The 15,860-nt window shown below is 41.7% G+C and overlaps 1 protein-coding gene across 1 annotated transcript; it reads right to left on the bottom strand.

The window, feature by feature from the left end:
- Window positions 1–6,260: 6,260 nt before the first annotated feature.
- Window positions 6,261–14,150, bottom strand: LOC120050941 (eukaryotic translation initiation factor 5A-1-like). Its single transcript, XM_038997486.1, has 5 exons — window positions 14,048–14,150; window positions 10,509–10,696; window positions 9,554–9,658; window positions 6,834–6,965; window positions 6,261–6,732 (listed from the first exon to the last, which is right to left on the bottom strand). The coding sequence occupies exons 2-5, from the start codon at window positions 10,674–10,676 to the stop codon at window positions 6,664–6,666; spliced, it is 474 nt and encodes a 157-aa protein (XP_038853414.1). The 5' UTR covers window positions 10,677–10,696; window positions 14,048–14,150; the 3' UTR covers window positions 6,261–6,663.
- Window positions 14,151–15,860: the final 1,710 nt, after the last annotated feature.

Genomic DNA, 15,860 nt, shown 5'->3' with positions numbered 1-15,860 from the left:
AAATTTAGTTCAGAAGTAAAATTTGGCTTAACAAATCACATAATCTGTGTAGAATAATAGGGGTTGACATGATTTTTGAATGACTACACCTTCCTCTGTCCCCCATACGTACATCTGTAAAGTCCCTCAGTCAAGTACCGAATTAGAACAATAACAAATCAGACATTGAATATCTCTTTAAGCATGGTCAAGTTAATAATGAATTTATTAAACTACCCAGACACATCAAAGATGCAGTCATCCTTCTGAACTGAGCTGCAGGACAGGAAGGAAAACTGGTTAGGGATGTCACCATGATGCCATTGGTGACTTTAAAACCGCTACAGAGTTCAATGGCTGTGATTGGAGAATTGAAGATGGATCAACAACATTGTAGTGACTCAAAAATAATGAGTGAAAAGAATAATGCAAATATACTGAATTAAAATGTGCATATGTATGCAACAAGGCACTAAAATAATACTGCAAAATACAGGGCTGCAACTTTCCCTGGGACGGGGGGACAAAAAGTATTTATTCCCAGTGCTGACTTAATGTAACTCATGTAATGTAAGCTAATGCATTACATGTTTTATCCCCTCTCGACTGAAGTTCTGCCTGAAGTGAATGAACTAGCTAGCTAGTAGCTACCACAGCCAGTTCATCTCTAGCAATCTGTCAGTAGCAGTATTTAACAGCTGAAGTGTGTCTGGAAATGGTTTGTAGTCTTTGTTTTGTCTCATTTCAACAGAAGTAAATTAACACGGCTAGTTTTCACCAGTTGATGTACCATTTGGAGTTAGAGAAAAGTTGGATAATGTTAGCTAGCTCGCTCACTGACTTTAGCTATTATTTTTGCCTCAATCACACTAGACCCGAATCAAATGATGAAACCAGCAGCCAATTGAATACTGATATTCTGACATTTTTTGAAAGTGCAATGCCAGTTTTTATTAGTCAGTATAGCAATCTAATGTTATTGAGCTGTCCGTTTCCCTAGCTAATTCCCTACTTTTCCCATACTGACACGGTATAACAGCTGTATAGGCTTCACTGTCATGGTGCAGTCAGTACACAACACTATGGTCATCATGTCTTAGCAGGATCAGATGGTGACAGGTGTCCCAGCAGGGTAAGACAGCCAGGGAAGACCAGTTTAGAGTTCAGGTGAATTTTTATATTATATCAACCAGTGAATAGATAAAGTTATCTTAAATTGCTGGTAATTTCCATGATACAACTATTGATTCTAGTATTGGATGATATAATGTAGAAATGTACATCAAGGTAACTCTTTGTCATGCCTCATCTGAGCAGGATCAGATGGTGACAGGGGTCTCAGCCGGGGAAGACCAGTCTGTGATGGTGCTGAGGTGATCTTTTGCCGATGCAACACTATTCTCTATGTAGCAAACACTGGACAAGACAGAAGCTTCAAAGATTAACTATTTTAAGGCAGTCTGACAAACCTCTACAGTTGATTTCCAAACTGTATCAAGGGTTGATAGAGGCTTTTCCCGATAAAACAAACTGTGAGGAAGAACTGGGAGACGCTACTGATGATGAATGGGCATTCTAACATATCTGTATCCAGTCATGTTCATATAATCAGACATAAATGAGTGGTTTAAGACCATCCATAGAACATACTATAAGCCAGTGAAACTGAATATCATCACTCAGAAATGTCATTCCTCTGCTAGAAGTGTAAAACACAAAAGGGGACATATTTGCATATGTTATGCTCTTGTGAAGGCTAATACATTCTGACAAATAATGTTATATTATCTCAGCACGTCTACAGATTCTCCCTGTCTTTGCTTGCTTGAAAATGTTGATACTGGAGACTGTTATCAGAAGAAACTTTGTAACCTACCATTTATAGCAGCTAAGAAATGGGGTGCCATTAATTGAAAGGTTGGCCATCCTCCCACAATGTCAAGTTATGTATCACTAGATTTGATTTATTACCAGATTTAAGGGTAACCTGGGTAACTTTCATATGGTCTGGATGCCTTATATGGAATACTGTATGACAAAAGGAGTCTATATTGAAAACATGCCCACGTCAGCAAAGATGCTTATACTGCACAAAAATATAAATGCAACATGTAAAGTGCTGGTCCCATGTTTCATGAGCTGAAATAAAAGATACCATAAATGTTCCATACACACAAAAAGCTTCTTTCTCTCAAATGCTGTGCACAAATTTGTTTACATCCATGTTAGTGAGCATTTCTCATTTGCCAAAATAATCCATCCACCTGACAAGTGGCATATCAAGAAGCTGATTAAACAGCATGGTCATTACACAGGTGCACCTTGTGCTGGGTACAATAAAAGGCCACTCTAAAATGTGCAGTTTTGTCACAACACAACGCCACAGATATCTTAAGTTGAGGGGGAGTACAATTGGCAAAACTAATTCTGATTGGCTGGGCCTGGCTCACAAGTGGGTGGGCCTATCCCATGGCACTTATCGTAAGAGATGGGGTGTTAACCCCGGTGTCCTGGCTAAAATCCCAATCTGGCCCTCATACCATCATGGCCACTTAATCATCCCCAGCCTCCAATTAGCTCATTCATCCCCCTCCTCTCCCTTGTAACTATTCCCCAGGTTGTTGCTGTAAATGATATGTTCTCAGTCAATTTACCTGGTAAAATAAGGGTAATAAATAAATAGTTCAAGTTACATTTGCCGCTAGTCTGAATCTGTGCTTGACAGTAGGCTGTTCGAGATTGCAGATTTAAAATTTGCCAACCTGAATGGCATGATGCGCTGTGCCAAGTTGTTAAATTAGGGTTTGTTAGGTCATGAAAAGGAAAACATTAGTCATAATTGTTAATGTAATTCATGAAAGCACACTTATATGATCAATAAAAAAGACATCAGCCATTATCGGAAAGACCCTTCAGTGCATGTCTGTGTGTGTGCCAGTGGGCGGTTTCCCAAGGTGAGAGGACATTTCAGCAGCAGATGTAAAAGAATCCCAAACTAGATCACCAATTCCAAACATAACTTGTAGCAGTTATAGTTAACTAGGGAGATAACTAAGGATTAATTTCTCTGTTGCCTTTCCACCGGCATTGTAGAGCCTAAATAAATCTGCACGTTGGAAAATGGGGAGTCCCCTCTATTAAACAGTAGCCATTTAATTGCGACATATTCTAATAGCCTAATTGACAACTTGCTGTGCATAGATCACCCCTGAAACATTCATATTTTAGGCTTATATGATAACACGTCTAGTTGTACCTTGCTTTGAGGTGACCTACCTTATCCATTTGATCCCTGATTTATTGAATGAGGGAATCATTTTGTAAAGACAAAAGTATTTGGTTGGAATATTTACTATCAAGGGTGGCAACCATCCTCCAGGTTAGCTACAGGGTGTGCAGGCTTTTGTTCCAGCCCTGGTCTAACCATTGTAGCCTAAACATCAGTTGCTCAACAGGACCTTGATAAGCAGACGTGGGTGTTTCAGGGCTGAATCAAAAGCCAAACCTGCACACACAGAAGTTCTCCAGATGGAGGGTTGGCAACATGTGACTAACAGTGCAGTTCTATGTGGGGGTCTTATTGCCTTGATCAAGGCACAATGGCAGGAGGTGGTAGGTCTATATGGGATCAGACAGCAGCTTTTCAGTGTCAATAATGCTTGACTTTTTTCATGTAGGCTATAATAAGTCATGAACAACATGGAACATGTGTATAAACTATTAAGTCTCCATACCATATTATAATTTGTGAATTTCGGTGAACCTAGTCTAATGGACCGACTTGGAAGACAGCTCCTGCATTTATCTGTCAATCACTGGGTAAAGCGTTTGGACGCTACAGACGTTTGTGAAAAGACTGATTTTTGGGATGTCTCATGGCCTGACAGATACGGAAGGTCACCATTGGTGAGACGCAGTCCATGCAACAAAAAAAAAACATCTCTTTAGTTTAGACAGATTGTGATCGGGACTTTTGTATTAACTCTAGGCGGTTAAGTTTGAATTTTTCTTCCACTTTAACATTGTTTTTTGTAGATTATTGACAATGACAATTAAAATACATTTTAATCCCACTTAAAAGTACAAACAATTTACAATTTACATACACAAACGACTACATCTCCTCTGCCCAGACCAACACGCTCACACCCCCGTCCCTAATGTCTGCAACATGACCTGAAACTGCACCATTTTCTCTCTCTGTAACACATTCACTTTCAATATTTAAATCATTTGTTTTTTTCCCACTCCATTGTTGATGACATAGCCGTGGACATCACAAAGTGAATGCACTGGGTATTTTCTACTCTGTATTAGAGGACCGATACAGCCGGCGGCAGCCCGTTCGATCCATTTCATCCCAAAGGAGTTCTATTGGGTTGAGGTCTGGGGACTGTGCAGTCAACTCAAGTTAACTGAACTCGCTGTCATGTTCCAGGCAATGTTTTTCCACTCAGTTGTCCAGTGTTGGTGATGGCATACCCACTTGAGCGGATTCTTGTTTTTAGCTGATAGCAGTGGAACCCGGTGTGGTTGTCTGTTGTCATATCCCACCCGTGAAAAGGATCAACAAGAGATGCCGTCCTGCACAACACTGTTGTACTGCGCAGTTCTGTTTGTCGGCCGCTTGTTTGCCCATTCTATTATATAGAACAGTAATTGAATTCCTGGATGCCTGCCTGCTTTATATAGCAAGCCATGGCCACATGACTCATTGTAGGAGTGATCCATTTTCATGAACAGGGTGGTGTACTTAATAAACTGGCCTGAGTGTTTGTACTAGTTTAGTGTTAAGGCTGATCTGACTCATTGTCCTGGTTTCTGAGAGCCTTGATGACCCACACTCAAGCATGCAGATGAGTTGTGTATGAGATATGGAATGTTGTGTGAAGAGAATGGTGTCTTCACACTGCAGTGTCAGGCATTCAGGCAGGGTGTGGCTCTAGCTGCCATAGGCCTTCATCTTGGCTCAAACCCAGCCAGTTTCACTTAGTCATTCAACCTCAGCTGAGCCCTGGTGATATCTGCAGTGCTTTGCTACTGCAGCTTGCCGTGTACTCACAGTTTGGGCATGAGACTGGAAGGACAGGAAGCAGTGGAGTGAGTGTACTTCTCTGGGTATCAGGGCCCAGATTATCAAAAGTTATTGGGATAGGATGCATAGAACTAGAATGCCTAGAACGGGCATTCCCATTCAAGTCAATGAGTCGTCCTTTCTATTCATTCCATTACTATTAATTTAATCCTATAAGAACTTGTGAAAAACAGGTATCAAACCCAGGCTGTAAAAGTGCTTCAAGACTGCTGTAGCGAACTGCCCTTAAGACTGGGAGTGAAGAACTGATGATGAGCAACTCAATAGTGCAGAAGCTTCATCTCCTTTTCCAACTTCTACCATTCTGATTCATCACTTATTCTCAGACCAGTGCAGAGGGAGCTGAAGTTATGTTACCGATGTGTCAGTTGCCAGGGATCAAACTGATAGACTATGGTCCCAGGCAACTTGGACAGCGCAGAGTCCACAACCAAAGCTGAAACCTATCCATTCCGGTGTCATTATTTTTAACAGAATCAGGCATTGGTTGGACAGTGAAACATTCTAGTGTGAAGACAAACACAGAATCACCACCAAGAAAGCTTTTTTTTCTATTTGTTTTAACTTTATTATTTTTTGCCATCTCCAGTCAGCAGTCAGGTGACAAAGGCCTCGAGTGAACAAAATAAGTTTGCAACTCCACCCCCCCCCCCCCCCCGATCGAGCCCCTCACTGCAAAATGCCTTCCAGAACATTCTACGCCGCCACACCAACGCCTCACTCTTTCCGACTATTATGGGATGCCCAGGGCGGGGCTAGGTTGCCATGGTGATAGGCAAGCGCACTGGGCCCTCCGGCTTTCTAAACAGACAGAGCGGCATTGACAAGAGAAATCACTGAAGTTTGGTTCCATATTTAGCATCTTTTCTCTAATGTTCTTTCTTCATATCGAAGTGTTTTGAAATGCTGGAGTGGTACTGTTAAGACTGCTTGTTAAGTGATAGCCACCAGCGTTCCCACGGTTGGGAGAAAAGCATCTGAGTTGTCTGATCAGCCAGAGCAGAGAGGCCATGCTGGGAAGCAGCAGTATGGCAACCAGAGAGGGACAACCCTAACGTAGTTCAATGTCAGTAAAAGGGGCCCCAAGCCCCCCTCCTCCCACCATTCAAACAGCTCCCCCCTCCCTCTAAAAAGGCATCAGACGAGCTCAATTATAAGGAATATAAAAAAAATATCATACAAAAAGCTGGATCCCATCATTATTTTAAACATTCAGGAATGTATGTGGCAAGACAAACATCTCGAAGGCAAAAATAAACAGGAATGAGGAAGAAGTCAAAAAAAGAATCTATATTTCACCAATAAGTACTTTTCTTTATATAGTAGATTATGTAGAACTAAACAAAACCTCAGTGATCCGGCAGAATGCCAGCCAACACAGCGAGCGTGCCGCAGTAACGCTGGGACAGTCCGACAGCGTCGGAGAGAGAAACCAAAAAACGAGGGGGAGAAAAAACAAAGGAGTAATCACAACAGAATGATTGAGGTTGTCTGTGAAGGCCGTCGCTTTGGTGACAGAAGAACCAATAAGAATACTAGAGACTGGTTGTGGGTGGAGTTTGTTGCCTGGGCAGGTCAGTCCTGTCTTTCTATTTGCCACCGGTCATCTGCTTAATGGCCACAGCACACTCCTCCCCCATAGCAGACAGCACAGAGACCTGCAGACAGATATGATTGGTTAAGGCTAAGACCACCACTAACCAAAACAAACTGGTCAAGCTTTACACCACCCAAAACATGCACACCCCCCCAGACTCACCAGGATATCCTCTGAAGCAGCAAACTTCTGCTCTATCTCCTTGCCCAGGTCTGAATCAGGCACACGCAGGTCCTCCCTCACGTCTCCATTGTCACCCATGAGGGACATGAACCCATCCGTGATGTTCAACAGCTGGAAACAAGCGCATGTTACATCTACAGTCGGACACACGAAGGCACATTCCAGGTAGTCTTCATTTTAGTCACCGTGCAGATCAGAACGCAATAAGCTAAATAAAAACAAGCGATGGTGTGAGAGGTGAGCATGTTGGGAAGTGTGTGTGTTCATTTGTACAGTAAGGCATTGTTGGCAGAATAGATGGATGCAGTTCAATGCATGATTAATATAATTCACCAATACATTTCTTGATAGCAATATTTTTTGGCACTATCAGGTTGTAAATCACAGCTGCCCTGGTAGATTGTTTGCTACCTCTCAGGATGCACTGTCAGTTTCCATGACTCAATATTTTGGACAGAAACAGATGAATGTAACTAAGGCTGGGAATGTCAATACAATAAAACTAGCAAGGGCAATGATCACAAGTCAATCATTACGTGGCTAGCATATCTATTTATGTAGCAAGCTAAAAACACAGAGCCTAACGTTAGCTAGCTACTAGGAGGATGTCATTGGAGTGGGTGAGCGACTGACTTTTCCCCCCTTGTATCATTTTTCGGTGGATATACACAGCTAGATATGAAGGTGTCATTTGGTTAGTGAGCAACAACTTATCCAGTTAGTCTGAGTGAATTTGCCAATGAGAAAGATATGCTATCAGCTCCTATACCAGCACAGTCTTAGTGTTTCAGAGCGCAGAATAAATGATTAATTTACCAACGCACAACACCGGCTGAATATGACCGGTGTTAGTAAAAGGTAGGCAAAAAGTCAGTCAAGAACACTCTAGATAACATGCAAACAGCCTAGCTAACCAGCTCTGCTACGGCGAGTAAACTGGTCAGAGTGAGGTGTTCTCTCATGTGTCTGGAAGTAGCTAGCAATCAAGCCAGCCAACTTTAGCCAGTTAGCTTGGTTGCAGGCAAGCTGCAGAAGGAAGAGTAAGCTACAATTCCCCATTGTTTATCAGTGCAGATTTTGACAGCCAACCAGCAGAAACAGTTTGACAGGGTTGATCTAATGTTCCTTCGCTAGATTTTAGCTCATCTTGCTCTGGCTAGCATTAGTTGTTGATCTTGTTGTTGGTGTGCATAAGAGGGAGAGCTTACCTTTTTATGGTTGTTTGATCAATAGGACTGTCAAGTTCCCAAATGTAAGAGGACTAAGGTGGTATTTACATAATTGCAGAAATCCATTCAGGTGTATTTTGTGGCTTTTGGTGAATGTGTTCTAATGATCTAAAGTTGTGCTGTTGCAACTGCCTGTAAACACAGAGTCCAGTTTAAAGTGAAAGATGGCAGGCCCTACTGCCTGTAAACACAGTCCAGTTCAAGACAATGACGACGGGCCCCAACTGCCTGTAAACACACAGTCCAGTTCAAAACAATGACGACGGGCCCCAACTGCCTGTAAACACACAGTCCAGTTCAAGACAATGACGACGGGCCCAACTGCCTGTAAACACACAGTCCAGTTCAAGACAATGATGACAGGCCCAACTGCCTGTAAACACACAGTCCAGTTCAAGACAATGATGACAGGCCCAACTGCCTGTAAACACACAGTCCAGTTCAAAACAATGATGACAGGCCCAACTAACTGTAAACACACAGTCCAGTTCAAAACAATGATGACAGGCCCAACTGCCTGTAAACACACAGTCCAGGTCAAGACGATGATGACAGACTTCTGTAGCAAATGGCTTGTTTGCATAAAGGTATACTGTAGCTCTGGTTGGCTATGGTGCACCGGTCTGCATAGACTCCAGTACTGGACGAGACGGGTGCATTTTAGGTTTTATTTGCTGCAGTGTCTTAATTGTTCAAATGCACAGCTGCTTTCCCATTCTATATTGCTATAGAATTTTCACAAATGCCTTAATAATTACCAAACATTCTAATTTATCAAGATGACCATATCTAAGTGTTAGCTTGTCATTCTTCCTGGGGGTTTATGTGAAAAGATTTTTTTAAATATTTCATTTAGCTAAAATGCTGTCAGTTCCACTTTGATATGTGATCAAATGTGTTTAAATTAAGTACAGAGAACGAGTGAGAAGCACTGAGGCACCCACTTGACCATGCCTTAAAGGCGCTGCATGGTCAATCCGGCGTCTGCATTGGCCGCGTAGCATTTACTGCGATACGGCCTCTGCAGAAGTCAGGGCATTCATATACCAACGTATTTGATCCTGCTTTGTGACATAGGTCTTCCCCCAGATAATGTAACCAACCGGTAAACAACTTCCCAATTCCTCAGCAACTACTTCAGAGCAGTACATCTCTGGACAAGGATGACAGCAGTTCTCACTAGTCACTATACACACTGACTGGCTGAAAAACCATTGACCTGCCCAAATACAAAACTACACAGGCAGTCTTCTGGGAGTTTCTAGCCTTATTATCCCAGACTGTGGTTGGATTGACACCAGACTGACTGCAGTGTTAAGTGGATTTGCTAGTCTCTAGGAGAGTAGTGTCCTGATAGAATTAGTAGGTAAGAGGTTAACTGGTATTCTAATTATGTGAGAACATGTTGGATAAGAGAACCCTTGTGGCATAGGAAAATCTTCACTGGGCAGGAAGGGTGCTCACACTGACCTGGAACTCATTCCTCTTGATGTGGGGCACATCCATGTTGTGGGTGGAGGGGCACATGTCCTCATACTTCTTGTTGGTGAAGATGTCAATGCCCACCATGTTAACCTAAAGAGAGGACGGAGAGTTTTACACCACTAATAGCATTGTCATAACATGTTAAGTCAAACCTAATTTGATGAGTCAAAAGTTATGATTGGAGAATTCAGACAAAGCACTAATGGGTAAATTACTACAGATGTGGACAACGCATGTACTATTACGGGTGCTGGCTACAGAACTCAACACTGTTTTATATCAAAATCTGGGTTGGACTTCGCTGTCCATGAGACGAGAACAACATGCTCTCGTGTTTGTCTATAAAGCACTTCTACATAAACTACCTCATTTATCATCACTCATCAATATTAGAATTAGAATTCCTAAAACCAGGTTTCAAGCATGGATTACACTTGAGGCCCATGTGATTTCAACAGAGTTGGGTATGGCTGCCTTTTCCTGTTACGCTCCTTGCCTATGGAATAGCCTGCAGACTAAACTTAAACTTGAGACTCTTGTCCCCCTTGCCCATCAAAAACATTTATTGGAGGATTTTTTATTTTTGTATTGCTTGTAACTGTTTCGGGTAATGCAGGTTCTTGCGCTGTTAGGGGAATAACCTATGTGTAAATGTAATAATCTGCTGCTGTATTTTTTTGTGTTATCTGTGATCTGTTTGTAGTTCTCTTGTGTAGTTTCTTAATCATTGTACCTAAACTGTATGTGTAACATGTATACGCAGGGCCCAGCTGTAAAAGAGACCGTGGTCTCAGTCTGTGTTCCTTGTTGAAATAAAAGTATAATTATAATAAATGTACACCCAATGTCAGATCACCCAAATTCCCCAATACTGCTGGACATTTCCACTACGGGCATCCCTAGAGTGTGGTATTTGCATGCATGTCCAGTCAATCCCTACCTTGGCGTGTCCGTGCTTTCCTGTCTTGGAGGTGGACATTTCCACGATCTTGCAAGGGCGTCCCTTCAACACCACATAGCCGTTCTTTCGCAGGGCAGAGCACTGCATAGGAATGGTGGCGGAGGCGCCAGACTCTCCGATGGTGAAGTCAAGATCAGTGTCTGCCATGGTGCGATGGATTAGGGGCACTGCAGGGGAAGATGCATAGGTTAGAACAGGCAATTACAGCTACAGCAGTGCCAGTTGAATTCAATGATGCATGAAAAGTCCAGAAACGCTGATTGAATAAGGAAAAACATCCCTGATTGAGCTACCGCACTGACTATACATCCACTGGTCTGTACTGGAGAAATTTAACTTTTGACTATACAGCCCCAAAACTCAGTCCACTCTTGACATTCTGAAAGACATCACAACACTTAAAATACTAGAGAAATTACTCACGCATAGCTCAGCTCAAGAACAGCAAGTTCTAAAGGGCCAATGAGTGTTAACACGCACATTAATAATTCCATATTAAACTGATTATGGCAGTAGGCCGTATATGGCAATTATGTAAACGCCTTACTCTGCGCATCTAAATTGGAGCACGGTCAGAATCGAAGCATACGCCGATTAAAAAGACCTGGTTTTGTGAGCAATAGTCTGAAATATTAAGACATGTTAACAGTTTAAATCAGAGTTCCAGCAGTGTAGTTGATCTGCGTATGTGCCACCACCGATCAGACAGCATCATTACATTTTGGTACACAAGAAGTATACCGAACAAAAATAAAATGCAACAAATTACAAAGATTTTAGTGAGTTACAGTTCATGAGGATTTTATTTTTATATAAATGGGCCTCCGGATCTCATCACGGTATTTCTGTACATTCAAATTGCCATCAATAAAATGCAATCATGTTTGTTGTCCGTAGCTTAAGCCTGCCCAAACCATAACACCACGACATCATAAAACGTGGCCTGCAGTTGTGAGGCCGGATGGATATACTGCCAAATTCTCTAAAACAATGTTGGGAGGCAGCTTATGGTAGAGAAATTAACATTCAATTATCTGGCAACAGCTCTGGTGTACATTCCTGCAGTCAGCATGCCAATTGCACTCCCCCAACTTGACACATCTGTGGCATTGTTGTGACAAGCCTGCACATTTTAGAGTGACATTGTCTCCAGCACAAGGTCCACCTTTGTAATGATCATGCCGTTTAATCAGCTTCTTGATATGCCACATGCCAGGTGGATGGATTATCTTGACAAGAGGAGAAATGCTCACTAATGGGGATGTAAACAAATTTGTGCCAAACATTTGAGAAAGCTTTTTGTATGTCCGGAAAATTTCTGGGATCTTTCATTTCAGCTCATGAAACAATTTACATGTTACGTTCATTATTTTGTTTAGTGTACATTTATTTCCAATTGAGTGCTGCGTTTGCCTTCGGAGTATTGTGTTGCAGAGGCAGTGTGTTCTGGGTGGTGCACACATTGGATTCATCCAAAACGTATGTAATCAAATAATATGCGTAGGCTAAACCGAAACACTAGCAAAAGGTGAATGCTTAACTTTTGTTGCACACATTCACTAAAAACATTGGGTTACATAATGAAAAAAGTTCTGACAATTTATTACACAGCATTGATGCAATGACACTTTCGGTCTGCTTAAGGTGTTATGCACAAGTGAGTTATGAAAAATTGGAAGCATCCGTCTTAGAAATAGTTCACATACAACCTGTATATGTCCGAACTCAGAATCAAATAGGTTTCCCATTAACATGGCTGCTGTGGTAGAACGTTTATTTTGAGTGCCGATTTTCTGCATTTATCAAAGTTGATTGATTTCAGACATGTCCATGTAAATAGCCAGGATTAGTAGTTTTTTGCAAAGCATGTTAAAATCAAAACATTATATTAGAGTGAATGTAACAATAGTCAGTGGAAATTACTGAGCATTTGGCTCCTGACCCTTTCAAATCGCATCCTCCTAAGTATCATCACTTCATGATTAAACAAAACCCATCCATCCATGGCTAGTGGGGACTACGTCATAGCCAACATCATGTGGAGTTGGGGTGTCAAACTCATCACATGGAGGGCCTAGTGTCTGCTGGCTTTTCCCTTTCAATTAAGACAACCAGTTGGAGTTCCTTAATAATCAGTGACCTTATTTCATCAATCAAGTACGAGGTGCGAAAACCTGCAAACAATCGACCCTCCGTGGATTGAGTTTGACACACGTGATATGGAGGATGAAAACCTGGGAATGGACGTCCCAGCACCAGTGGAAAGCTTGCAGACAATATTATGGTGACTCTTAACATAATTATTTCACAAATCAGACGAAAAGAGTCGACCAGGGCCCGACCTCGTCTGGTTAAACATCCCCACGCCCTGTCCACGTGTCCCAGTTTGGCCTGTGCCTAAACTCGGGAGGCAGAACCGGAGTTCGCCGCGCAATAAACCTGCCGCATCACAGTGCTCTGGTAAATAACGAAGAGGCCTGGCCCGGAACGCTCGTAACCGACCGGACAACATTTATTGTCCCTGTTGGCTAGACAACTTCCTCTGCGCTAACGTCAGCTAGCTAATGATAAACAAGTACCAGCGATACCGTTCAGCCAACTTCTGACAAGTTTGGCTAGGTTAGTAAAGAGGCTAACAAGATATTCGGCCAGGCCCGGTAACACGCTAGGTAACCAGTTATTAACCATGCCTGTTGATGAACAAGTTGGGCGATTACACTAACACCGATTATAAAGACATACATGCCAAATTTGAGTGTTATACTAATAAGCGACTCGTTGGTTTATAAATAGAAGCGATAACTCATCCAACTGGCCAGATGGCTAGCTAGATTGAAAGTGTTTAGCGTGCTGCTGTTAGCTAGCATGACTATTCCATGCTGTTGCCGGAAAGCTCATTTTGTCAACGTGCGGGTAATTAAAAGTAGTTGGCATTTAATCCATGCCAATGTAGATAACGTTCCCATATTTGTACAACGAACTTTCATTAAAATGTAGCCAGCCAGCTACGACATGGCTAGCAAGCGTTAGTGATTACGAACACATTGTTACCTAGCCTGTTAGCTAGCGATTACCAAAACAATGTTTTGTCTAAACAAAAAAAAAATATTTTCAGAAAGTTACAATTTCAGTCATTACACAACTATATGCATGTTAAGTATCATGTCAAAGTACATTACAACATGGTTAGCTTTCCTAGCGGAGTTGTCAACATTTGGCTAGCTGGCTAGGCTAGTATGTCTAGCAAGACATGATGACTAACAACTTCCAACAAGCGCGCGGAAGGCCTCATGCCTCTTTTTCATTAGAGCCGTGGATACAGAAACGTGAAACATGGGACCCACACCCTATCGCTGAGAGCACCTACACTCAGCAAACAAATTTCATTTCGACCTTTTCACTTCTCTTTCGACTACCAAAACCTAAAACGAATATGACCAGTCAAAAATAAACTGACAAACTACTAAAAGTTGTATGTTTTGCCCCGTGAACAGAAGCACGCGCCATGCAACGCTTACCTTCCAGGAAAAAGAGGAACGGGACTGCGCAAGCGCGACCAATTTTACTGCGGCATCCGTAGGGTCGTCACAAGTTACCACAGCCACAAGTCATAAACCCCGCCTACTTATACAATTTCTCGTAATGTGATTTTAAACCTAACACTAACCGTCCAATTGGCTCATTCATCCCCCTTACTCTCCCCTAGGTCGTTGCTGTAATTGAGAATGTTCTCAGTTAAGTTCTGGTAAAATAAGGGTTAAATAAGTCAAATAACCACACTGCTAACGTTATGCCTAACCTCAAGACCGAAAAGCAAATGTTAGTGTTTTCATGAATTTTTACGAGTCAGTTTTGACTGACTGCTATCAAGTGGAAACCCATGCCTATAGGGAGGGCCATTTATATGATTTCCATTAAAGTGGTAGTCCAAAAATGTCTCTAGTAGTCCCTAGCCCAATAATGGACTAAAGAAGCTTAACATTTCTCCTTATAGTCCAAGGACCTTACATGTTCTGTTTAGAGACGAATTGGATCTTACGGCCAAACACTCCATCTAAACGTGAATCGATTCTCAATTGCGGTACAATAAAATAAAAACACAAAGCCCTCTACTTTCATATCACATCAAAATAATTTCACAAATTAAAAATATACACTTACTGTACACTGTTTTAACGCAGTTGCAGCCAACAGTATTTGTTTTCAGTGACGACCCGCTTGCGGCGTCCTTCCATTCACACACAGGTGTTTGGAGACCAAGATGGCTAATTAGCACGCCTTTAGTCCATGAGCCAGGGGGGTTCGGTCGTGCTCACTTGGGCCGACGATGTCTCATAGTGATTTTTTATAAACATGTATGTCCCTAGAGTTGGAAAATGTCTGATAGCAGTGCAGCAATTGTACGTTTCTGTATGTTATCACTATTAATTTCATTTCTCCCATAGGTATTTTAGCCTATGACAAACAATGTCAGTATATAACACGTTATTGCTCACTTAAATCCGTTAGTCATATATAATTGGAAAGCTTAGATTCACAGCTATCCATCAGACACGTTTTTGGAATTTTCAGGTCAAAAGGACTTTGACCTCTAGGATACATATCAAAATGACCTGTATAAACGGCTACAAAAAAAATAAAACCTGATACATTTTAAACTTTGTTTAAGTGGTTCTGAAAGTCATGAAATTACCTTTCAAATTATATATAATATAACCAACTTTGATGCGTCGGCTACAACTATTATTTACAAAATCACCTTTATTTTGCCATTGACATTAGAATGTTGGAAGCTTAGCCATAGAATTCCATGTAGGGGGGCAGCTATGTTTTAGGATTGTAAATGTAGCGATAGAGGAAGCAAATTGCGCACACACACAGCTGGAACTGGGGGTGTAAAAAGATGAGTAGATACAGGGCCATCACAGAATTCACGCATTAACCCCAATGAAGCCTTTTACCAATTTGGCTATAATTCTGTATTTCTTTGTGATTGGTTGAGTTCGTCTTGCATAGCCCGGTGCCCCTGGTGGGCTGAGTTTGTTAATTTAAGGCCATTCCTTAAATGGTTTCTATGTTTGATACCGTTCCTTTTATTCCATTCCAGCCATTACAATGAGCCCATCCTCCTATAACTCCTCCCACCAGCCTCCACTGGTGTACAGTAAATGTATATTTTAGAATTTGTGAAATTTTCATGTGATATGAAAGTAGAGTATTTTATGTTTCTAGGACTGTACCGTAATTGAGAATCAATTCACATTTAGATGGAGTATTTGGCTGTTTTGGCTGCCAGAGCCAATTCACCTCTAAACAGAACATGTAAGGTCC

The sequence above is a fragment of the Salvelinus namaycush genome, chromosome 7, assembly GCF_016432855.1.
Source record: "Salvelinus namaycush isolate Seneca chromosome 7, SaNama_1.0, whole genome shotgun sequence".
NCBI lineage: Eukaryota > Metazoa > Chordata > Actinopteri > Salmoniformes > Salmonidae > Salvelinus > Salvelinus namaycush.
The sequence above is the reverse complement of the archived record's forward strand: the minus strand, read 5'-3'. Positions and strand labels throughout refer to the sequence as shown.